Source organism: Phoxinus phoxinus (assembly GCF_949152265.1).
Source record: "Phoxinus phoxinus genome assembly, chromosome: 2".
Taxonomy (NCBI): Eukaryota; Metazoa; Chordata; class Actinopteri; order Cypriniformes; family Leuciscidae; genus Phoxinus; species Phoxinus phoxinus.
The window spans coordinates 52677973-52703553 of NC_136877.1; the positions used below are offsets into that span (position 1 = coordinate 52677973).

Genomic DNA, 25581 nt, shown 5'->3' on the forward strand with positions numbered 1-25581 from the left:
ATGAAACCCACTATCCTACAGCACACACCAGCGCTGGCCGACGCTATTTCCATCAGACAGTGTGTGTGTGTGTGTGTTTGTGTGTGTGTGTTGGGGGGGGGGGGCAGTAAAAGAGGACTGTGGGCAGTGTGTGTGTGTGGGTGTGTGTGTTTAATGTCGCCTCTTCTTCTTGCTGCTGGGCGGGGGGAACTGACGAACGGCCTTTCCTCTTCCGGTTTGTCGTCTCCTCTGTGTCCTCATATTGACTCTCTCGGTCAGCTGATGGAAAAACACACCAATCAATGTGTTGTATAGTGTGATGGAGATGTGAGACGGTGGGGGGGGGGGGGGGGGGGGACACGTTGTTTTTGATCCACTGGTTAATTTGGCCTGATTTCTATGGAAATTTGTTTCCGCCACAGAATGAGGAAAAAAGAAAGGTAATTGCGACTTTTTCATCTCACAATCTGACTTTTATCCCAGAATTGCCCGATATAAAGTCAGAATTGGGCGATATAAAGTCAGAATTGGGCGATATAAAGTCAGAATTGGGCGATATAAAGTCAGAATTGGGCGATATAAAGTCAGAATTGCACAATATAAAGTCAGAATTGGGCGATATAAAGTCAGAATTGGGCGATATAAAGTCAGAATTGGGCGATATAAAGTCAGAATTGGGCGATATAAAGTCAGAATTGGGCGATATAAAGTCAGAATTGGGCGATATAAAGTCAGAATTGCGCGATATAAAGTCAGAATTGGGCGATATAAAGTCAGAATTGGGCGATATAAAGTCAGAATTGGGCGATATAAAGTCAGAATTGGGCGATATAAAGTCAGAATTGGGCGATATAAAGTCAGAATTGCGCGATATAAAGTCAGAATTGGGCGATATAAAGTCAGAATTGGGCGATATAAAGTCAGAATTGCGTGATATAAAGTCAGAATTGGGCGATATAAAGTCAGAATTGCGTGATATAAAGTCAGGATTGCGTGTGATAGAGTTGCGTGTGATAGTCAGAATAGCGTGCTATAAAGTCAGAATTGGGCGATATAAAGTCAGGATTGCACGATATAAAGTCAGAATTGGGCGATATAAAGTCAGAATTGGGCGATATAAAGTCAGAATTGGGCGATATAAAGTCAGAATTGGGCGATATAAAGTCAGAATTGGGCGATATAAAGTCAGAATTGGGCGATATAAAGTCAGAATTGCACAATATAAAGTCAGAATTGGGCGATATAAAGTCAGAATTGCACAATATAAAGTCAGAATTGGGCGATATAAAGTCAGAATTGGGCGATATAAAGTCAGAATTGGGCGATATAAAGTCAGAATTGCACAATATAAAGTCAGAATTGGGCGATATAAAGTCAGAATTGCGCGATATAAAGTCAGAATTGGGCGATATAAAGTCAGAATTGGGCGATATAAAGTCAGAATTGGGCGATATAAAGTCAGAATTGGGCGATATAAAGTCAGAATTGGGCGATATAAAGTCAGAATTGCGCGATATAAAGTCAGAATTGGGCGATATAAAGTCAGAATTGGGCGATATAAAGTCAGAATTGGGCGATATAAAGTCAGAATTGGGCGATATAAAGTCAGAATTGGGCGATATAAAGTCAGAATTGCGCGATATAAAGTCAGAATTGCGTGATATAAAGTCAGAATTGGGCGATATAAAGTCAGAATTGCGTGATATAAAGTCAGGATTGCGTGTGATAGAGTTGCGTGTGATAGTCAGAATAGCGTGCTATAAAGTCAGAATTGGGCGATATAAAGTCAGGATTGCACGATATAAAGTCAGAATTGGGCGATATAAAGTCAGAATTGGGCGATATAAAGTCAGAATTGGGCGATATAAAGTCAGAATTGGGCGATATAAAGTCAGAATTGCGCGATATAAAGTCAGAATTGCGTGATATAAAGTCAGAATTGCGCGATATAAAGTCAGAATTGGGCGATATAAAGTCAGGATTGCGTGATATCAAGTCAGGATTGCGTGTGATAGAGTTGCGTGTGATAGTCAGAATAGCGTGCTATAAAGTCAGAATTGGGCGATATAAAGTCAGGATTGCACGATATAAAGTCAGGATTGCGCGATAAAGTCAGAATTGCGCGATATAAAGTCAGAATTGGGCGATATAAAGTCAGAATTGGGCGATATAAAGTCAGAATTGGGCGATATAAAGTCAGAATTGCGCGATATAAAGTCAGAATTGCGCGATATAAAGTCAGAATTGGGCGATATAAAGTCAGAATTGGGCGATATAAAGTCAGAATTGGGCGATATAAAGTCAGAATTGGGCGATATAAAGTCAGAATTGGGCGATATAAAGTCAGAATTGCGCGATATAAAGTCAGAATTGCGTGATATAAAGTCAGAATTGCGTGATATAAAGTCAGAATTGCGTGATAAAAAGTCGCAATTATCTTTTAAGATGTTTTACTCTGTGGTGGAAACAAGCTTCTATAGATTTGTCTATTCAGATTAGTGGAAAGAAAATACCCAAGACACACCATTTAAGTGTTTATTTTATTGAATAAAGTATAATAATTTTAAAATGAAATCATAATAATACTACTACATTATAGTTCTATTACTTCAAATAAGCTCAATATTAATTTATCGAAAGAAATAGAATATTAATAAACAAATTAAAGCAAAATGTATTTACTTTTAACAAAAACTAAATTTTTACTTCAAATAAGCTAAATATACATTTATCTAAAGATACATTTAGTATTTGATGATTTATGAAGTGATAAAAAGAGGAATTTTGAACTTGGCTTTATCCAAAGTTTAGATTTCTGTTCTGGAAATGTGTGCAAATTATTGCATATTAATTAAGTTATGCATCATTTGCATATTTAACCATAACATAAGTATAGCGATATCTATTACTTTGTATTTGCAAGACGGCACATGTGAATAGGGTAAAAATATATATCGCTATAACATACTCTACCATAACAATAACTAACAAATCCTCCAGGAAGTGACATCATTCTGGAGGGAAAACAGTGGATTGAACTCACCTTTCCTGGCTTCCTCCTCCAGTTCGTCCCAGTCTTTCCCACTCTCCTCTTCGCTGCCCAGAGACGCGCTGTAATCTGAGAGCAACATTCACATGATCACTCAGACAACCAATCAGGAGCCAACCAACCAATTACACAGGGTTCGTACAGACACTGTAAAATTAAATTCTAGGGCTTAAGCACTACTTTTTTGGTTTTCAAGGACAACGCGCCGACATCCGGGAACCTCCGGCGCGAAGGCCACGCATGCAGCAGAAGTGAAGCGAGCCTTACCGTTACAGGAGTCCTCGGTCTCAGAGGAGTAATCTTCATCACTGTCCTCCTCCTCTTCCTCCTCCTCATCAGCCGAGGGGTTGAAGGTCTCGTCCTCCATCTCAGACTCAGAGTCGTCCTCCGCTCCGCTTCCCTGAGGCACAAACATCGACACCGTTCATAACCGGGGAACCGTGTTTCTCCACGCTCATCTTTCTCTATATCAGTGTCAGTGTTTCTGAACCCCTGAAACGCCTCCACTGTAGTCTTTCTTCCGGGAACCAACACGTCACAATATTCCTCATTTAAATAATTCATGTGCTTGGGTTGGTTGAGTTAGTTAGCAAACTGCGTCTAATTTGTGTTAACCCCCAAACAACTAATTTGCGTTAACCCCCAAACAACTAATTTGCGTTGACCCCCAAACAACTAATTTCCGTTAACCCCCAAACAACTAATTTGCGTTGACCCCCAAACAACTAATTTGCGTTAACCCCCAACCAACTAATTTGCGTTAACCCCCAAACTACTAATTTGTGTTAACCCCAAACTACTAATTTGCGTTAACCCCCAAACAACTCATTTGCGTTAACCCCCAAACTACTAACTTGTGTTAACCCCCAAACAACTAACTTGTGTTAACCCCCAAACAACTAACTTGTGTTAACCCCCAAACAACTAACTTGTGTTAACCCCCAAACAACTAACTTGTGTTAACCCCCAAACAACTAACTTGTGTTAACCCCCAAACAACTAACTTGTGTTAACCCCCAAACAACTAACTTGTGTTAACCCCCAAACAACTAACTTGTGTTAACCCCCAAACAACTAACTTGTGTTAACCCCCAAACAACTAACTTGTGTTAACCCCCAAACAACTAACTTGTGTTAACCCCCAAACTACTAACTTGTGTTAACCCCCAAACTACTAACTTGTGTTAACCCCCAAACTACTAACTTGTGTTAACCCCCAAACAACTAACTTGTGTTAACCCCCAAACAACTAACTTGTGTTAACCCCCAAACAACTAACTTGTGTTAACCCCCAAAATACTAACTTGTGTTAACCCCCAAACTACTAACTTGTGTTAACCCCCAAACAACTAACTTGTGTTAACCCCCAAACTAACTTGTGTTAACCCCCCAAACAACTAACTTGTGTTAACCCCCAAACTACTAACTTGTGTTAACCCCCAAACAACTAACTTGAGTTAACCCCCAAACAACTAACTTGTGTTAACCCCCAAAACGCCGCTGCTCACAGCGAGACGCCTCACCTCACTCTCAGGGTCGAGGAAGGACCAGCCGCCCTGCTCGAAGAAGCCCTCGGGGTCGTCCACTATCGTTTTCATGATCTTGGTCCAGTTCAGTGACTGGACGCCCTCGGTGTACTTGATATCACATGAGCTGCACACACACACATTCACTCATCCGGTTAGCATTAGCGATTTAACAATATTTTTTAGATGGCAGATGTCAACATCCTCTATATTGGCTATGTTTAATTTAAAGGTGCAGTGTGTAATATTTAGGAGGATCTGCTGACAGAAATGTAATATCACATAACTGTGTTTTCAGTGGTGTATAAAGACCTTACATAATGAACCGTTATGTTTTTATTAGCTTAGAATGAGGCGTTTCTCTCTACACACACCGCGGATCCCCTTACATCGACATGTTTCTACGGTGGCCCTAAACGGACACACGTTTCGTCACTATGTTGTTCTTCGTGTAAAGAAGCGATTGAGCTAAAGTCAGCGAATAAAACACTGACAATGATGAACAAGTCACAATAATATTCACAATAACACAGTTTTACTGAATAATAAAGTAAACCTAATTTCCTGATATCTTTGTACAGAAACCTCATTGTTTAACTGGCTACTCTCTGCTGCCTCAGGCGACGACATCACTTCCTGTCGGCCACCGTAACTTCTGTTGATTGCGATTCACAACCTCACCACTAGATGCTGCTAAAAATCACACAGTGCACCTTTGAAGATAGTAAATAACTTCTGCAATTAAACGTATTTGTTTTACACGCACATCCATGGCGACAGTGAACACTTACTTGAGCCACTCTTTGATGGGATCCAGAGAGTTGACGGGCACGGCGTTGATCATGGTGACTTTCTTGTTGTAGTCTTTATAAACGATGACCACGTCGAAGTTCTTGAGGTGGAACTGGACTCGCTCGAAGTGAACCAGCTCTACCTCGTCGAGCGTCACCACGAACGGAGGCTGCGGAGAGAGAGTCGGGCGTGAGAACGGGTGTGTGTGACTGTGTATGTGTGTGAGACTGTGTGTAGGGTGTGTGTGTGACAGAACGGGTGTGTGTGAGACTGTCGGAACGGACCAGCTTACCCCACGGCATGTGATTCACGGATTAACTGCTAAATTTAACCATCATAGAGTGAAAGTTTATAATTTGGATGTGTTTTGTCTTGCCAATTTACACACTCAAACTATTTTAACTGACTAACAAAAATCGGGACGTTATCTGCACTTAAATTATCTGTCTTAAAGTGACAGTACACTAATATTCCTGCAGTCGTCTGTGTCAATGTTCATAAAATCACAAAATACAGCTTTAGCTAAGATTAAACTATCTACAGTGAACAGTGTTATTTTACATTTTAATTTCTGTAGCTGAATGCTACTGTTAGAGTTTGTAACTTATTTAGTATTCATCTCTGCTTGTAGTTTGTTATTTTATGACTGACTGTTCACTTGTTTAGTACGAATGCTTGAACTTGATCAGTTAGGCTAGTAGTTCTTGATGTGGTATCAGAGAACCGTAAATGAACTGATCCGGTGCAGCACTGGTGTGGCGAGACTCACCCACTCGGTGACGTTGCAGAGCGAGCTGGACGTGGGCTGCAGTAAACAGGTGCTCCTGTAGGGGGCGCCCTGGAACCTGTGGAGAATAACGGCTTTCAGAGCGCTCAAAACACGAGAAATCTGGGACAAACCCACTTGGCATCATTCACTAATAATTACATAGATTATTCGCATTGATATGCACAGGAAAATATCATGAAAACTGTTATGGGGTTTGTTCTTTGTTCAAAACCATCTCTATAGAAGAGCTTTTTGCATAAACCTCACTTTACAGCCTTTTGTCACTTAACAATAAACACGGCTTTAATTTGCTTTAATTTAAAGTCCTGCAACTTTTACGTTATCCTGATAAACTACATAGAGTTAGGCAAAAAAAAAAAAAAAAAAAGTTCATTCATAACTTTTGTGATAACTCTAACTTAGTTTTGAGAAAAGTGAATGAGACCCACTGTTTTGATTGAAATCTTATTTGATTTCATGTGTATAAATCATGTGTATTGTTCACACATGTTGGATGCGGTTCCACATGGAGCTTGATTTACTCTTTAGCTCACTCACCCGAGATCTCTGAAGGGAACCTCAAACTCCAGCTCTTCCTTGGTGAGGGACTCGACCTTCTCGATGAAGTTCTTGAAGGCAGATTTGAGTTTGTGCCTCATCTCTCGCTCCATCTGTTCGGCGTAGAGGTCGTCGCGGTCGTGCATGTGCTGGTGTTTGCCCAGGTCTGTCGTGATCTCGCCCACCTCCGTATAGAACTGCACGTCTGTGTGGCGCTTCTTACCAAACATGATGGCGTTCTGCGACACACACAACACTGCGTTACATTCAGTCGATGTACTGACACACAGGAGGAAAAACAATACAGAAATATAACAATATAATAATTAAAAACAACAGAAAATATAAAAAAAATACAGAAAATATAAAAAGTATTAAAAATACAGAAAATAATTAGAAATAATACAGAAAATATAAAAAAAGTATTACAAATATTACAGAAAATATAAAAAGTATTAAATATTATAGAAAATAAACAATATAATAAAATAATTAAAAATAACAGAAAATAAAAAATACAAAAAAATATAAAAAGTATTAAATACAGAAAACAATTAAAAATACAGAATATAAAAATACAGAGTATATGAAACATAATACAAAAAAATACAGAACATAAAAAAAATTTAAACCAGAAAATATAAAAATACAGAATATAAAAAATACAGAATTAAAAACAGAAAATAATGAAAAATACAGAAAATAAAATATTACAGAAAATATAAAAAATTTATAGAAATACAGAAAATATTAAAATACAGAAAATATAAAAAATTATTCAAAATATTACAGAAAAAGAAAAAAAGAAAAATAATATATAAGAAAATACAGAAAATAATAAAAAATACTGAAAATATAAAAAGATAATTAAACCTGAATAGAAACTGCAGTAGTACATCAACGGCAGTGAATAACGCACCTTCAGATGGAAGTGCAGCACAATGATCATCTCGCCGTCGCAGGGCTGGAATACGGCGTGTTTGATGTTGTTGTACAGGATGTCGACTTTATCTCCGCGTACTGACGTGAACCGGAAACCTGGAGACACCAAGACAGTCAGTCTTTTCAGATAGATTAACTTTATTTGATAGAGATTTATTGAATAGTTTGTTAGGAGACAATATTTAATAAATTTTTACAGTTGTACTTTAAAATAAAATACTTTTGTCAAATACTAAATTTCTTCGTTTTACACTTTTTTGCCCCACTGTTTTTGACAATTTTAGTATAAAATACACAACAAAATGTGACATTAAATAAAATAAAAATATACTGTAATATTGTAACTGCTGTACTGTAAAATAACCCCCTCACCGTTGGTGTGCGCCTCCAGCGAGCCCTGCATCCGCTTCTGGGCGATGTTGGGCCGGATGTAGAGGTCTTTGAGTTTGGGGTTGCTGCGGTTGAGGTTGATGACGAGCGAGTCCTGCTTGACGATGCCCTCCTTCTCCTTCTCCTCCGCCTCGCGGGTCTTGTAGCGCTTCTGCACCTCCTTGATGATGCGGAAGGCGTTCTGCAGGTTTGTGGAGGGAACCGAGTGATCGCCCGGGGACTTCAGGTTAGACGCGCGGTACGTGCTGAGAGAGGAAAAGAGCCGCGCGTTAGAGAGAAACTACAATGTTGTTCGTGAGGTCATGCTTAAAGTCAGGTCAAGTCACCTTCATTTATACAAGTGAGTATTGAAGTTCTGCTTGTTAACAGCAGGCGTTCATCACTAATGTCAAGTCATCTTCATTTATACAGCGCTTTAACAAGTGAGTATAGAAGTTCTGCTTGTTAACAGCAGGCGTTCATCACTAATGTCAAGTCATCTTCATTTATACAGCGCTTTAACAAGTGAGTATAGAAGTTCTGCTTGTTAACAGCAGGCGTTCATCACTAATGTCAAGTCACCTTCATTTATACAGTGCTTTAACAAGTGAGTATAGAAGTTCTGCTTGTTAACAGCAGGCGTTCATCACTAATGTCAAGACATCTTCATTTATACAGCGCTTCAACAAGTGAGTATAGAAGTTCTGCTTGTTAACAGCAGGTGTTCATCACTAATGTCAAGACATCTTCATTTATACAGCGCTTTAACAAGTGAGTATAGAAGTTCTGCTTGTTAACAGCAGGCGTTCATCACTAATGTCAAGACATCTTCATTTATACAGCGCTTTAACAAGTGAATATAGAAGTTCTGCTTGTTAACAGCAGGCGTTCATCACTAATGTCAAGACATCTTCATTTATACAGCGCTTTAACAAGTGAGTATAGAAGATCTGCTTGTTAACAGCAGGCATTCATCACTAATGTCAAGACATCTTCATTTATACAGCGCTTTAACAAGAGAGTATAGAAGTTCTGCTTGTTAACAGCAGGCGTTCATCACTAATGTCAAGACATCTTCATTTATACAGCGCTTTAACAATACAGATTGTTTCAAAGCAGCTTTACAGTGATAACAGGAGATTACAGTAATAGCGATAGTTTAGGCTTTACAGCAGATCTAGAATAAAGTTATTGTCCAGATAAAGTTAGTTTGATTGATTCACTTCCGTTGCAAAGATCATTAGTTATTAACTTAGGAGCCGCTAACACGACACCGTTCTAACAGAAAACCCTTATTGTGATCAGATCAACGTGTGATCGTCAACCAGTGGATCTCTGAGTGAGTGAGTGGAGGCGGGGCTCATTTGCATATTCATAGAACCACACATACTAAATGAGGCAAGGGTGTCGAGTTACATTCAAGATATTTTACGGAAATAATGTTTCAATATGTCATTTTGGTGATTACAGACGAGTTTTAAGGGATGAAATTGACTACAGGGGGACTTAAAAAGATTTTCCGAGCAATTTATACACATTGTGTTTCATGAATCAGGCCCAACGATGGACTTCAACATCATGAAATCTCTTACATCTCTTTGACAAATGTGGCCTCTGGGTTTGGGAAGATGTTGCCCTCGTGACGCCCCAGCGAACTGCCCGGCACGAAGAAGTTTATCCTCAGATAGGTGTAGTCTCCTTCCACTGACATACTGATGTTCTGCACACACACACACACGTTAATATTGACATTTCGTTAATATTGTTATTTCATATATCGGTAACACTTTACAATAAGGTTCACTAGTTAATGTATTTACTAACATGAACTAACAACGAGTAATACATGTGTTACAGTATTTATACATCTTTGTTAATATTAGTTAACATCAAATCCAGCTGTTCAGTGTTTGTCATGTTAGTTCACAGTGCATTAATGTTAGCAAATACAACCTTTGATTTTAATAACGTATTAGTAAATGTTGAAATTAATATTAACTAAGATTAATAAATGCTGAAGTATTGTACATTTTTAGTTCATGTTAACTAATGCACCTTACTGTAAAGTCTTACCGATATAACATTATATTCTTATGAATATTTGGTAAACGGTCTCCAGAAGGTCAGATATAGGTCAGCGAGGGGTTACCTTGATGGTGGCGATGTGGAAAGGCGTAGCGATGCCGAACACGGGCATGATGACCGTCTCGTACTTCTTATCGATAAAGATCTTCATGTCTCTGATGTCCTTCTCCCGGGGCATCTGGGAAACGTTCTTATACGACACATTGGACTTTCTGGCTCTGAAGGGGGAACATTAGGAGAGAAGAGCGTTTACATCGGTGCTGGTTGTATTCAAATGTGTTGAAAAATAATAATAATTTGACAAAAAAAAAAAAAAAAAAAAATCACAATTCTGTATTTAAACCCTCATCCTTCCCTCGGGTCATTTTTTAAGTACCTTTTTTTATGTTTTGTGGTTGAAATTATGAAAAAGTAACAAATCCTTTCCTCTCGGGTTAATTTGCCTCCTTTAGGAATGGAGGGAGTGTGAGGAATGCTTCAGTACACACAGAAAACCCTAGAAATGCTCAAAATTCAAACTAGAAATGCTGAAACTTAACCAAAACATTATTTTATAAATGTCTTCATGTGTATCTGAATGCACACTGAAGCAAAACTGACTTTAGGACCCAGCGGAACAGCTCATTTGCTCCATATAGAGATATAAGGCCATCTAGAGTTATGAAATATCATGTTATATTATTATTTCCCACAAGAGGTCGGCAAAGACTCCCAATGTAAGATATAGAGCTGAATTAAAAAGGTTATGCATGAAATTATTATTTATTTATTTATATTAGTTATTTTGAATTTAATTTGAAGGAATGTGCTTAAATTACTTATTATTTATTGATCAAATCTGGTAATTTAAAAGGTAAATAAAAAAAACTTTTAAAAAAATAGCATAAAAAATAGAAAATAATTGTCAAAATAAAAAGCTTTGTGGACAAAAAAAAAAAATCCAAGTATAATTTTAGGGCTTGGGGTCATTTTGTGTTACGCAGTGCGAGGGAAGGATGAATGTTACATGTAATTGTGAGAAAATTAAGGGTTTTTTTAATCTGCTTCCTTCTCACAAAATGAGTCTATGCTCTGATAAAAATCATTGTCTCATGAAATCAAAAATTGGCTTGACCAAAAACAGAAAAGTTACTGACATATTCAATAAATGACCACGCGGTAATTCAGATTAGACAACGTGTTTACTCAACGAGGATCTTTCCCACCACAGGATTTACATCAAATCATTAGTCATTTTGAAACTCGTGTGTTTAGGTCAGACTAGCGTGACCTATAGAAGCGTGTGTGTGTGTGTGTGTGTGTGTGTGTGTGTGAGAGAGTGTGTATATCTCACTTCTGGACCTGCTGTCCTCCCTTCTGCTCCGTCAGCCGCCGCTTGGCCTCCTCGTTCACCTGATTGGCCAGTTCCTTCTGATGGGCCCGCCTCTTTTCCTCAGCAGTCATCTCATTCTGACCAATCAGACCACAGCGAGCATGAGCGCACACACAACACAACACACAGGTGAATATACAGTCAAAATATATATATATGGACAAAACCTGTCAAATATCAACTGAGTTCTGCTCATATTTTAAACTATAGTGAATAAACTGTGATAATGTGAGAAATGTTGAAGGGGTCACTGAATAAACGATGGTTATGATTAATAAACAGAAGTAAATACCCTGGTTCTGTCGGTCAGCAGGGCGGCGCCACGAGCTCCTTTCCCCAGCAGCTCATCCGCATTATTATCCTCTTCCTCGTCGTCATCTTCGTCGTCGTTCTGGAAATGGACACAGAAAACAGTTTAAGTTCTGTCCCATCTTAATATAAAGTGGGACCCAAAATGTGAATAAAAACTCATGATGGAAGCAGATCTAATAAATCGTGGTCAGGCGAGTAAGATTTCGCTTTAATCCGGAGTGGGATTTTGCCGCTCAAGCGGAACCGAGCTGACGTTACCTTGAGGAAGATCCCAACGTTTTTAATCTTCTTCTTCACCGGGGTGAGGACGGTGGCTTGATCCTCCTGCGGACGAACACATGATCACAGGAGCGTTTAGCAGCGATTGGTCACGGTGGGCCGCTGGTGTCCTGGGTAACAGTGAACAGGTGAAGCGCATAACCCACCTCATTGATCTGTATGGAGTCTCCGACGAACAGGGCGTACTTCTTCTGCTCGTCTTTCTTTCCTTCTTTGTTGATGAGATCCGCCAGTCCCAGACTGACACTGAAGACCATCCCTTCACAAACACACAGGCATCAGTCAGCGCGCGTTTCAGAGCCGAGCGGCGAACAGCTCACGGCTCAGTGTCTCGTTCATAACGTGTGTGTGTGTGTGTGTGTGTGTGTCAAACTTGCAATGAGAAACACTTATAAACAGAAGTTTAAGGCTTCTGCTAACAAAGCTGGATGGTTTAATGTCTTAAAATCAACAAATTAAGACAATCATTAGTATGCAAATCTAAAGTTGTATGCAAATCTGAATAAATGATTGAATATTATGGATGGATTGGATGAATGAATGGATAGATTGGATGGATTTATTAATATATCCTCATTTATTCAGTTATTGCTCCAGGTTTGCTGTGCTTGTTTTAGTGCTGCACGATATGACTAATATATATATATATATATACACACACAAATTTCTCTCTCAATATAAGAAGATAATAATAATTAAATTTTACAGACAAACTGTAGATAATAATCAAAAAACATTTTTAATTTGAAGAATTGCTATTAGAGTTTTTGATACACAAACACAACTGTACATTTTCAACATTAAATACAGTAACACACTTGTCAAGCAGCAGCCTCTTTAAACAACGCTACATTAATACAATTTAATTACACAAACTATGGAAATAATAAGGGTGCTCCGATCAGGATCACAGGAAGCAGAATCTATTCGAGTTATGTAGAGTTATCTATAGAGATGATTTTACAGACATTCATTCACGGCCTAAACTTCATTTATGAAGATCAAGTGAGGAGGATTTTTATTTGAGGGGGAATTTTGGGGGAATTAAAAAAATATATATACATTATCTCGCCTAAATGTTTCATTTGTGTTTCTACAAAAGCTTACACACACAGCACAAGCCTGATTTATAACCGTCAACGGAATTCACAAACAAGACAACTAAACAAGTCAGTAATAAAATAACAAATAAACTATTTACAAGCAGTAGCACAAATAAATAAACATACAGAAGTTTAAGTTTTTCAGGTAGGTCTAACATTTGTATCGAGGGAAGAAATACTAAAGAAATTAAATGTAAAATTCTTCCCTGAATAAATTAAATATCGATTAATCCTTACAATGAATGTTGTAAAGTCAGTAATTGAAGAGCAGTGAGTGTTAGTAATGCAGAAGGAATATTGGCTGCTGTCACTTTAAGACCGAATGCACTGATACACAACTTTATACACGCATACTCAACAACACGGTGATTTTGTACATACGTGTGTGTGTGTGTGTCATTTGATCATTTTAGCGCAATATGGCACTCCGCGCGGTTTGTTTAGCGCGTCTTTCAGCACGAGAACAGTTTATGATCAAACTTAGCAAAGCCGTTACCGGCCGACCAATCGGAGCAACCCAACAAAACACTGTACGAGACAGATAACTGGAAGCCTGAAAAGTATACACACACACACACACACACTCACCTCTCTTCAGTTTGAACTGGTTTTTTGCGTTCAGCACGAGCGATCCTTCCCTGAACTCAATCCCCATGGCGAACCTGCAGCACACACACGCGTCACACACCGATGCCGTGATCGAGGCTCATTTCACACGCTTCGTATTGAACATTTACAGTGCCACCACACACACACACACAACACATCCCGAGGGTTTCAGACACAAACCCGAGGTTTTTCGTGAGCTTGCTGACCAGGTCTGGTTTCTCCTTCTTCACGAACTCCAGGACGGTGTTGTAGGCGTCGCAGAGCTTCACACCTGATGCACACACACACACACACACAGATTATAACCCTCCTCCTCACACACACAAACGTATACCGTATTTTCTGGAATATTTACACTACCAGTCAAAAGTTGTGGATCTGTAAGACTGTTTATGTTTTTAATAGAAATCTCTTCTGCTCACCAAGGCTGTGTTTATCACTGTAATATTGTTCAATATTATGACAATTTAAAATAACTTTTCTATATTTTAAAATGTAATTTATTCCTGTGATCAAAGCTGAATTTCAGTGTCACATGATCCTTCAGAAATCATTCTAATGTGATGATTTGATGCTCAAGAATCATTTATGATTATTATCAGTGTTGAAAACAGTTATTTACATTATCTCAGGACTCTTTGATGAACAAAGTTCAAAAGATCTGAAATATAAGCTTTTGTAACATTAAACACTACCGTTCAAAAGTTTGGGGTCAGTACGAATTTAAATAAAATAAATCAATACTTTTATTCATTAAATTGACAGTAAAGACATTTTTAATGTTACACAAGAGGCATGTTATTTGTAGAAATAAAAAAAATAGCATTTAAATGAACAATATTAGCCATTATAAAAGTATAAGAAGTTTAAACATTAGGAAATAAACAAGCAAACAGTCAAAAGTACAAAAGCAGCGCTAGTTATAGTACAGGACATCAGTTAATAAACAAAGTTATGAAACGAAACCTTAGCCAAACTCATTTGCTCTGGAATAATAGATTAATGAGACCAAAGATTGCCTGCTTGATATACCCAGAATTATTCCTCATGTTTAAACTATGTACATCAGATAGATATATATATATATATTAAATATAAATATCATTTATATAAAGGCACAGCATGGCTCACCGTGCTTCAGCTCTTTCAGAAGCTCCTCCTCCACCTGCAACAGGAAGTTGTAGTTGTCCTGCATTTCCTGCGGCGGGTCGACCATGAGCGTCCGCACCAGATTGGAGCAGTACGACTTGTAGCGGATCCCCATGGCACACGTGATCGCCCCGAAGTGCATGTGGTTCTTATCGCTGAGGGAGAGAGAGTCACAGACGGTTAGCGCACTAGCGTAGCCAGAGGAGAGCAGAAGAACCGGCTGAGCCACATCTACTGTGGGCTTACTGAGCAAGAACCCTGACTCTGTGTGTACTAGCCTGGGCTGAGGTGAACAACTGATCAAGCCTTTTCATGCGCTTGTAAATCACTCGTTCACTCGTCACAGTAAAAAAAGTGCTTGTCCTGAATAAATAAAAATATTGTTTTGTGTGTTTTAAATATAATTTATTCTAGGGCTGCACGATTAACAATTACAAACGCACAATATCCCCCTGAAAACCAGTCTCACACACACATCAAATACTCCCAGTGAACACTAGAGGTCGTCACACTCACACACAAAATTATACCCTTCTGAAAACCACTCACACACACACCCCTCTGAAAACCACTCACACACACACACACACACCCCTCTGAAAACCACTCACACACACACCCCTCTGAAAACCACTCACACACACACCCCTCTGAAAACCACTCACACACACACCCCTCTGAAAACCACTCACACACACACCCCTCTGAAAACCACTCACACACACACCTCTGAAAACCACTCACACACACACACACACCCCTCTGAAAACCACTCACACACACACACACACCCCTCTGAAAACCACTCACACACTCACCCCTCTGAAAACCAGTCTCTCACACACACACACACCCCTCTGAAAACCACTCACACACTCACCCCTCTGAAAACCAGTCTCTCACACACACACACACACCCCTCTGAAAACCACTCACACACACACACATCAAATACACCCAGTAAACACTAGAGGTCGTCTCACACACACACACCAAATATCCCTCTGAAAACCAGTCTCTCACACACACACACACACACACACCCCTCTGAAAACCAGTCTCTCACACACACACACACACCCCTCTGAAAACCAGTCTCTCTCACACACACACACACACCCCTCTGAAAACCAGTCTCTCTCACACACACACACACCCCTCTGAAAACCAGTCTCACACACACATCAAATACACCCAGTGAACACTAGAGGTCGTCTCACACACACACACCAAATATCCCTCTGAAAACCAGTCTCTCACACACACACACACACACACACACCCCTCTGAAAACCAGTCACACACACACACACACACACACACACACACACCCCTCTGAAAACCAGTCTCTCACACACGCACATCAAATACACCCAGTGAACACTAGAGGTCGTCACTCACACACACCAAATACCCCTCTGAAAACCACTCACACACACACCCCTCTGAAAACCAGTCTCTCTCACACACACACACACACCCCTCTGAAAACCAGTCTCACACACACACACACACATCAAATACACCCAGTGAACACTAGAGGTCGTCTCACACACACACACCAAATATCCCTCTGAACACTAGAGGGTCACACACACACACTTCCAGAAACCCCTATCGGTATCACACTCTCTGTATCTGAATAATCAGAAGATTGAAACGCTTTGATTAAACACGACTAATAAACGCACGACTGCCTTATTCTGTGTAAGAAGCACATCATCTCACAGAAGAGCTCAACTCTCTCTCTCTCTCTCTCACACACACACACACACACACAGATGAGCTCAACTGTCTCACACACACACACACGAGCTCAACTGTCTCACACACACACACACACACACACACACACACACACACACACACACACACACGGATGAGCTCAACTGTCTCACACACACACACGAGCTCAACTGTCTCACACACACACACACACACACACACGGATGAGCTCAACTGTCTCACACACACACAGTTATGAAGTGAGTTGAGTAAAAGTGTGTTATCAAATGTTGTCTTTTGTTGGATGAGAGGTTCATAAATGATAAATAAATAAATAAATGCTTCTCCTGTCTGACGCGTGTTGCTTTCTCAAACACACATAATGAGCGACTCAGACTCAGATCTTTCAGAGCGAGCCGAGCATCACTGACGAGCTGCACATAACTCATAACCTCCGCCTTTCACATATAATCATCACGATAAGCCAAACCCGTTTAAATCAATTGTGCAGCCCTAATTTATTCTGAAGCAATATTCTCATCAGTGTTCAGTCAGCTGACATGTTTAAATAATCTCAGCCCAGTAAAAAACACACATTTACTCCGCCATAATACACAGGTATTCGTCTGTGTGATTTTGTCATGAGGATATTAAGATCATGTTCCATGAAGATATTTAGTAAATATCCTACCGTAAATATATAAAACATGTATTTGTGTGAGTGAATGCAGCACAATCGTGAACATAAATGCACAACTTTAAAGGAGATTTTCTCAATGTTTACATTTTTTTGCTCCTCCGATTCCAGATTTTCAATAGTTGTGTCTCGACCAAATATTGTCCTATCCTAACACACCACACGTCAATGGAGAGATTATTTATTCAGCGTTCATGTGATGTATACATCTCAGTTTCAGAAAATTGACCCATGTGACTGGTTTAGTGGGCAAGGGTCACATATTTTAACAGTATGGCCCCTGGCACACCCGTGGCTACGCCTGTGATGTAGCGTCTGAGCTAGCGTAGCTTCAGAAGAACGCCTCACCTGACGACGCTGAATTTGAGGCTGTAGTTTCCGCCGCTTTGGATTATGGGAGGGTAACACATCTCCACGGTGGACGGGTCGACGCCGCCCAGGAACTTCCTCTCCTCGATGGCCTTCTCCACCGACTCGGCCAAACGGCTGTGCTTCACTTTCTGATGAACATGCAAACAGGTTAGCATACGCGTCAGTAATATAACCATTGATATACAGTATCGACATTTGAAGTGGATCAATGAAATGAACTATAGTGTCCTGCACACACTAGTAAGAAAATATAAAAAATAACATCAGGTGACTGAATCATTTTTGGTTTGAATGTACATAGTGTATCTGCAGAATATAAAAAATCGAATTTAAGACCTGCACATATACAATTAATAATGTATATCTATACAGAACAAAGTTAAATAAAATATTAAATGAATAATGTTCATCGGTCACATGCAACTGTATTTAAGCAAAGCAGAGGAACTGCGAGCTTACAATACTCAAGACATGTGTGTTACATGCAGGATAAAGTGTGTGTTACATGCAGGATAAAGTGTGTGTTACATGCAGGATAAAGTGTGTGTTGTTGCGTGAACAAACCTCGTCGGCGTCCACGATCTCCATCACTCTCTCCTTGAAGAACTTGGTGAAGACGTCGCTGGTGATGGCGGCCGCTTTCCTCATGAGCACCAGCTCTCCGTCCTCCTTCACCGCCATCGTATACGCCACCACTGTGCTGATGTCCACCTGACACGCCAACGCAAGAGCAGTCGTCACATCTCATTTCAGGGATGAACAGATACGAACACTTTGGCCTATAACCGATAATTCTTTATATTTGAAAGCCGATAATTCTTTATATTTGAAAGCCGATAACCGATAATTCTTTATATTTGACAGCCGATAACCGATAATTCTTTATATTTGAAAGCCGATAACCGATAATCTTTATATTTGAAAGCTGATAACCGATAATCTTTATATTTGAAAGCCGATGACCGATAATCTTTATATTTGAAAGCCGATAACCGATAATTCTTTATATTTGAAAGCCGATAATTCTTTATATTTGAAAGCCGATAATTCTTTATATTTGAAAGCTGATAACCGATAATCTTTATATTTGAAAGTAGATAACCGATAATCTTTATATTTGAAAGCTGATAACCGATAATCTTTATATTTGAAAGCCGATAACCGATAATTCTTTATATTTGAAAGCCGATAATTCTTTATATTTGAAAGCCGATAATTCTTTATATTTGAAAGCTGATAACCGATAATCTTTATATTTGAAAGTAGATAACCGATAATCTTTATATTTGAAAGCTGATAACCGATAATCTTTATATTTGAAAGTAGATAACCGATAATCTTTATATTTGAAAGCTGATAACGATAATTCTTTATATTTGAAAGCTGATAGCCGATAATCTTTATATTTGAAAGCCGATAACCGATAATTCTTTATATTTGAAAGCTGATAGCCGATAATCTTTATATTTGAAAGCCGATAACCGATAATCTTTATATTTGAAAGCCGATAACCGATAATCTTTATATTTGAAAGCCGATAACCGATAATCTTTATATTTGAAAGCTGATAACCGATAATTCTTTATATTTGAAAGCCGATAACCGATAATCTTTATATTTAAAAGCCGATAACCGATAATTCTTTATATTTGAAAGCTGATAACCGATAATCTTTATATTTGAAAGCCGATAACCGATAATCTTTATATTTGAAAGCCGATAACCGATAATCTTTATATTTGAAAGCCGATAACTGATAATCTTTATGTTTGAAAGCCGATAACCGATAATCTTTATATTTGAAAGCCGATAATTCTTTATATTTGAAAGCTGATAACCGATAATCTTTATATTTGAAAGTAGATAACCGATAATCTTTATATTTGAAAGCTGATAACCGATAATCTTTATATTTGAAAGTAGATAACCGATAATCTTTATATTTGAAAGCTGATAACGATAATTCTTTATATTTGAAAGCTGATAGCCGATAATCTTTATATTTGAAAGCCGATAACCGATAATTCTTTATATTTGAAAGCTGATAGCCGATAATCTTTATATTTGAAAGCCGATAACCGATAATCTTTATATTTGAAAGCCGATAACCGATAATCTTTATATTTGAAAGCCGATAACCGATAATCTTTATATTTGAAAGCTGATAACCGATAATTCTTTATATTTGAAAGCCGATAACCGATAATCTTTATATTTAAAAGCCGATAACCGATAATTCTTTATATTTGAAAGCTGATAACCGATAATCTTTATATTTGAAAGCCGATAACCGATAATCTTTATATTTGAAAGCCGATAACCGATAATCTTTATATTTGAAAGCCGATAACTGATAATCTTTATGTTTGAAAGCCGATAACCGATAATCTTTACATTTGAAAGCCGATAACCGATAATCTTTATATTTGAAAGCCGATAACCGATAATCTTTATATTTGAAAGCCGATAACCGATAATCTTTATATTTGAAAGCCGATAACCGATAATTCTTTATATTTGAAAGCCGATAACCGATAATTCTTTATATTTGAAAGCCGATAACCGATAATCTTTATGTTTGAAAGCCGATAACCGATAATCTTTACATTTGAAAGCCGATAACCGATAATCTTTATATTTGAAAGCCAATAACCGATAATCTTTATATTTGAAAGCCGATAACCGATAATCTTTATATTTGAAAGCCGATAACCGATAATCTTTATATTTGAAAGCCGATAACCGATAATTCTTTATATTTGAAAGCCGATAACCGATAATTCTTTATATTTGAAAGCCGATAACCGATAATCTTTATATTTTTAAGCCGATAACCGATAATCTTTATATTTGAAAGCTGATAACCGATAATCTTTATATTTGAAAGCCGATGACCGATAATCTTTATATTTGAAAGCCGATAACCGATAATTCTTTATATTTGAAAGCCGATAATTCTTTATATTTGAAAGCCGATAATTCTTTATATTTGAAAGCTGATAACCGATAATCTTTATATTTGAAAGTAGATAACCGATAATCTTTATATTTGAAAGCTGATAACCGATAATCTTTATATTTGAAAGTAGATAACCGATAATCTTTATATTTGAAAGCTGATAACGATAATTCTTTATATTTGAAAGCTGATAGCCGATAATCTTTATATTTGAAAGCCGATAACCGATAATTCTTTATATTTGAAAGCTGATAGCCGATAATCTTTATATTTGAAAGCCGATAACCGATAATCTTTATATTTGAAAGTAGATAACCGATAATCTTTATATTTGAAAGCTGATAACCGATAATCTTTATATTTGAAAGCCGATAACCGATAATTCTTTATATTTGAAAGCTGATAGCCGATAATCTTTATATTTGAAAGCCGATAACCGATAATCTTTATATTTGAAAGCCGATAACCGATAATCTTTATATTTGAAAGCCGATAACCGATAATCTTTATATTTGAAAGCTGATAACCGATAATTCTTTATATTTGAAAGCCGATAACCGATAATCTTTATATTTAAAAGCCGATAACCGATAATTCTTTATATTTGAAAGCCGATAACCGATAATCTTTATATTTGAAAGCCGATAACTGATAATCTTTATGTTTGAAAGCCGATAACCGATAATCTTTACATTTGAAAGCCGATAACCGATAATCTTTATATTTGAAAGCCAATAACCGATAATCTTTATATTTGAAAGCCGATAACCGATAATCTTTATATTTGAAAGCCGATAACCGATAATCTTTATATTTGAAAGCCGATAACCGATAATTCTTTATATTTGAAAGCCGATAACCGATAATTCTTTATATTTGAAAGCCGATAACCGATAATCTTTATATTTTTAAGCCGATAACCGATAATTCTTTATATTTGAAAGCCGATAACCGATAATTCTTTATATTTGAAAGCCGATAACCGATAATCTTTATATTTTTAAGCCGATAAATGATGATTCTTTATATTTTAATAATTGTATTACTGTATTTTTGTAAAAAGAACAAAATTACTAGGCTAAAACTTGAAATATAAAAATAACAGTATGTTAATAATTAGGGATGCACCGATCCACATTTTTTCACTTCCGATCCGATCCCGATACCTGAATTTGGATATCGGCCGATACGATTCCGATACCAGAGCTGTGTTTGCTTTAATTTTATTATTATCATTCTTGTTGATTTTATATGATGCTGAAATAAACTCCTCTCAACAGGCAAGTATGATATGTACGCATGTATGTCCCAAAAGGCAACTTGAAGTATTTATAAGGTCAGGAAATTTATAACAGGAAAATCCCATTCTGGAAACAAATATGCAGCAAAGGATTTCAAATTGATTGTCATGTCAATATTTATTACATTTCATAACTACATTTCATAACTTCATAAGTCTTGAAAATATAAGAAAAGTGTAAACATCTAACACACACACTATCAATAAAACAGTGTACATCTGAACAGCACAAATCAAGAACACTGGCTCTTGTAGAATCAACAAATAATGTTTTTAAAATGTAAAATATTTGAAAATAAGTATAAGAAAAGTGCAATAACTGTAAACATATTTTTACTTTACTACTATTTTACACACACACACACACACACTATCAATAAAAATGATATTACATGCGTTTCATGAGGCGCGCTAACTCTTGCTCTCTCTCCCTCTCTGCCGTGCACGCGCTACGCGGTTTGGCGCACAGTCTCTGTCTCGCGGGCGCGCTCGCTCTAGATTCCGGAGGTTTTAACTAATTCGCGGGCATCAGTGAGTGAGCCGCTATCATGAATGACTCCAGAAGTGATTCCTGACGGCTCCCGTTGTCTTTCTGCCCCCTGGCTAAAAAAATCATCGTGCTCTTTTACGTGGTGCTTTTTTAAATGTTTGATGGCGTTCGTTGTGTTGTACGATGCGAGGGAGCTTCCGCCTCTATGCATTACAGCTTTGCAAACATGGCGGTGTTTCCAGTGTGAAGTATTTCCACACAGCGGGACATGTTGGCTAGCCACAATGCTGCTCAATGCTATCCTGCTCTAGCTGGCGGGATGCTCAAACTGCGGAATGGCTTTCCTGAGCGGGGACGTGTCTCATAACTCTGTGTCTCATTGAGCCGCGCCTCCGTTCAGGAAATCCATTCCACAGTTTGCAGCCAGCTAGCAGACTCGCCGGCGGGAATCACTTTTGGAGTTATTTCAGCAGACAACGTTAAAGCGCAGACATGCCTCATGGATATCGGATATCTCCGGAGGTTGGATCGGAAAAATCCGATACGTGAATTACGCTGGTATCGGCCCCATCCCTATTAATAATATTATAATAACAAGGATTAAAATATTGCTTTTTTTATGTGTGATGTAAACAGAGGCGTGACCGGATCTGACCTTCTCCAAGCCCTCGGCCGTGATCATGTCGCTCCAGTTCTTCATATATTCTCCCGGGAACTTGTCCTTGATGAACACGCCGACCGTCTTGCCCTCTTTACTTCCACGGATGGCTTCGATCATCTTCTCAAAGTTCACCTTGTTGCTCTCGCTCTGTCACACAATCAGATTTAAACACATTAGGTACCAGACCGATGTGTGTCCATCAGATAAACACTAGTTTGTAAACGATAATATTTGCAGATGTGGCTGCATGACAAGTCGAAATATTAATATATAACACACACACACACACACACGCATACATATATACATTATATATATATATATATATATACATATATACACACACACACACACACACACACACACACACACAACATGGCTTATGTGATTGTCAAAACTGTAATTTAATTTAATATAATTTAATAAAATATAATATATATTTTTCTGAGTTTCACTCTGAAATCAGCAGCGCATATTTTTATTTGCGGGCAATTATTATAATTGTACAGTTAAATAAAAAAAATGATGTTGCAATAGTGCTATTACAATTTTTCTTATTTTACTTTCTAATATTAATCACAATATAATTACAATATTTTATATGTTATGTGGAACATGAAAACTCAAGTGAAAATATTTTTCAACACTAGAAAAAAAAGATTTACTTTGAAACAAAAGGATTTGGCCATTTAAAAAAAATCAAGAGTAAAAAGTAACTTTAGTGTTTTTTTTATTATTTTTTTTTACTACATATGAAAATCTTAATGTATAGTATATACTATATTATTATCCAAGTTAAAAAAATACATAACTCCTGAATGATTAATTCTTCCCAAATACAGCTATTTAAAAAATGTATATCGCTGAAAAAACGAAATGTCGCGACGTCAGTTTTTCGTCCAATCGCGTGCGATACCTTTTCCCGGACGAGCAGCGTGATTGGAGGAATCCCGTTTGCGTTCTCGTTGCCCTTGGTTACGGCGACTTGCTTCAGGAACTCCACTTTCTTCTTACTGGCCAGAAAAGTGATCTTAGTTTCACAAAACACCATTATGGTGTCGGTGAGCTCGTAGCCAAACAGCCACGTCTGCCAGAGAAACATCAACATGATGGTTATTGATTATGATTATTGAGCTGGGATCATGACTTTATTACGGTATTTTACTGCACCTGAAGCGCTGTAGATTTGGCGTAGACAATCTCCTCATCGACTCCGACGGACACAACGATGGCGTCCACCTTCCCGAACTCATCTTCCCCTTTCTGTGATGGAGAGACAGTTATGATGCAGAATCATATCATAAAGAGTTATGAGAAACTTATGATCCGTCCTAGCCATTCAAAACTTGTCTAAAGCAAGGTTTAAGAACTGTATACAGTAATCTTTACAACTTTTGGTACAAGATGTGTAACAATGACACTGTAAAATAAAGTGTTACCAAAATTTCTAAACAATAAATAATTATAAAATAACCAAAACTTCTATACTCAGAAGTATTAGGATACACCTTTCCCAAACAATGTAACTAGAAGTGCTAGAAGTAAATAAATCATATTTAGATTGCTTACATGATTTAGCCTTTTGTTGTTTGATGTAAATAACTAATAATAATGATATCTTTCCCACCAGCAGCATGTCTACACATAAGCTAGCCCACAGCTACATGCTATCAGGCAGATGTTTGGCCTCCAAATTAAACTTTTATGTGATAAACATGAATTGAAACAAGAAGTCTGATGTGTTTTAGATGTACTTCACACGCGTGACTGAAAGCCGAGCGGAAATGGAGTGAAAACATTGTATGCTAACATGCTAACACATTAGCCGCTGTGCTAATCACACACAAACGCTGTGAAATAACCGCAAACTCCAGCGATCTCGTCAATAAAATAACGTAATAAACCACACTGCAGACTGGCCGACACAAAAGGAGACGATTGAGTGCGTTTGTATAACAGTTATATGGAAATGAGGCCTGAGAACGTGTGTGTGTGTGTATGTGTGTGAGGATTTCAGCATCTCATATGCGTTTAAACACATCATACATGAATAATTCTGATCGAATATTCTCGCTATGATGAGTTAGTGATGTTTATGACAGGTGTTTGTTTCTCTGTACCTTCCAGTTGCCGTAGAGTCGCTTGATGCGGCGATAAAACGCGTCTTTATCCAGATTCACCGCCATAATATCACATCAACACACACACACTCACACGGAGAGAACACACTTATACACACTCTCTCTCGTGTGATTTCCACTATTTCTACTCTCTACCGGACGACAGAACAACAACTAACGCGAAATTAACGAAAATATGAAAAATTATTTTTTCAATAATTTCAAAGGTGTCTATTAAAAAGACGGTTATTCTTCTTTAAAATGTAATATTTCCAGTGCTCGTTCGGTCTGTGGTGGTGGTGATGATGATGATGTGAATATATCATGTTAAAACACGCATGTGTGCCTCATCTTTAGCTCCTCC

General features: G+C 37.9%; 1 protein-coding gene across 1 annotated transcript; it reads right to left on the reverse strand.

The window, feature by feature from the left end:
* Window positions 1-25581, reverse strand: supt16h (SPT16 homolog, facilitates chromatin remodeling subunit). The gene is given in 25 exon segments (XM_079602298.1): window positions 1-204; window positions 206-258; window positions 3023-3097; window positions 3296-3428; window positions 4552-4681; window positions 5346-5515; window positions 6116-6191; window positions 6674-6912; window positions 7593-7711; window positions 7988-8250; window positions 9577-9704; window positions 10134-10287; window positions 11403-11518; window positions 11734-11832; window positions 12012-12077; window positions 12179-12291; window positions 13724-13797; window positions 13925-14015; window positions 14876-15048; window positions 17664-17815; window positions 18252-18398; window positions 23092-23244; window positions 24014-24184; window positions 24268-24360; window positions 25218-25581. Coding segments are annotated over 25 exon segments (3108 nt in total). The 5' UTR covers window positions 25284-25581; the 3' UTR covers window positions 1-150.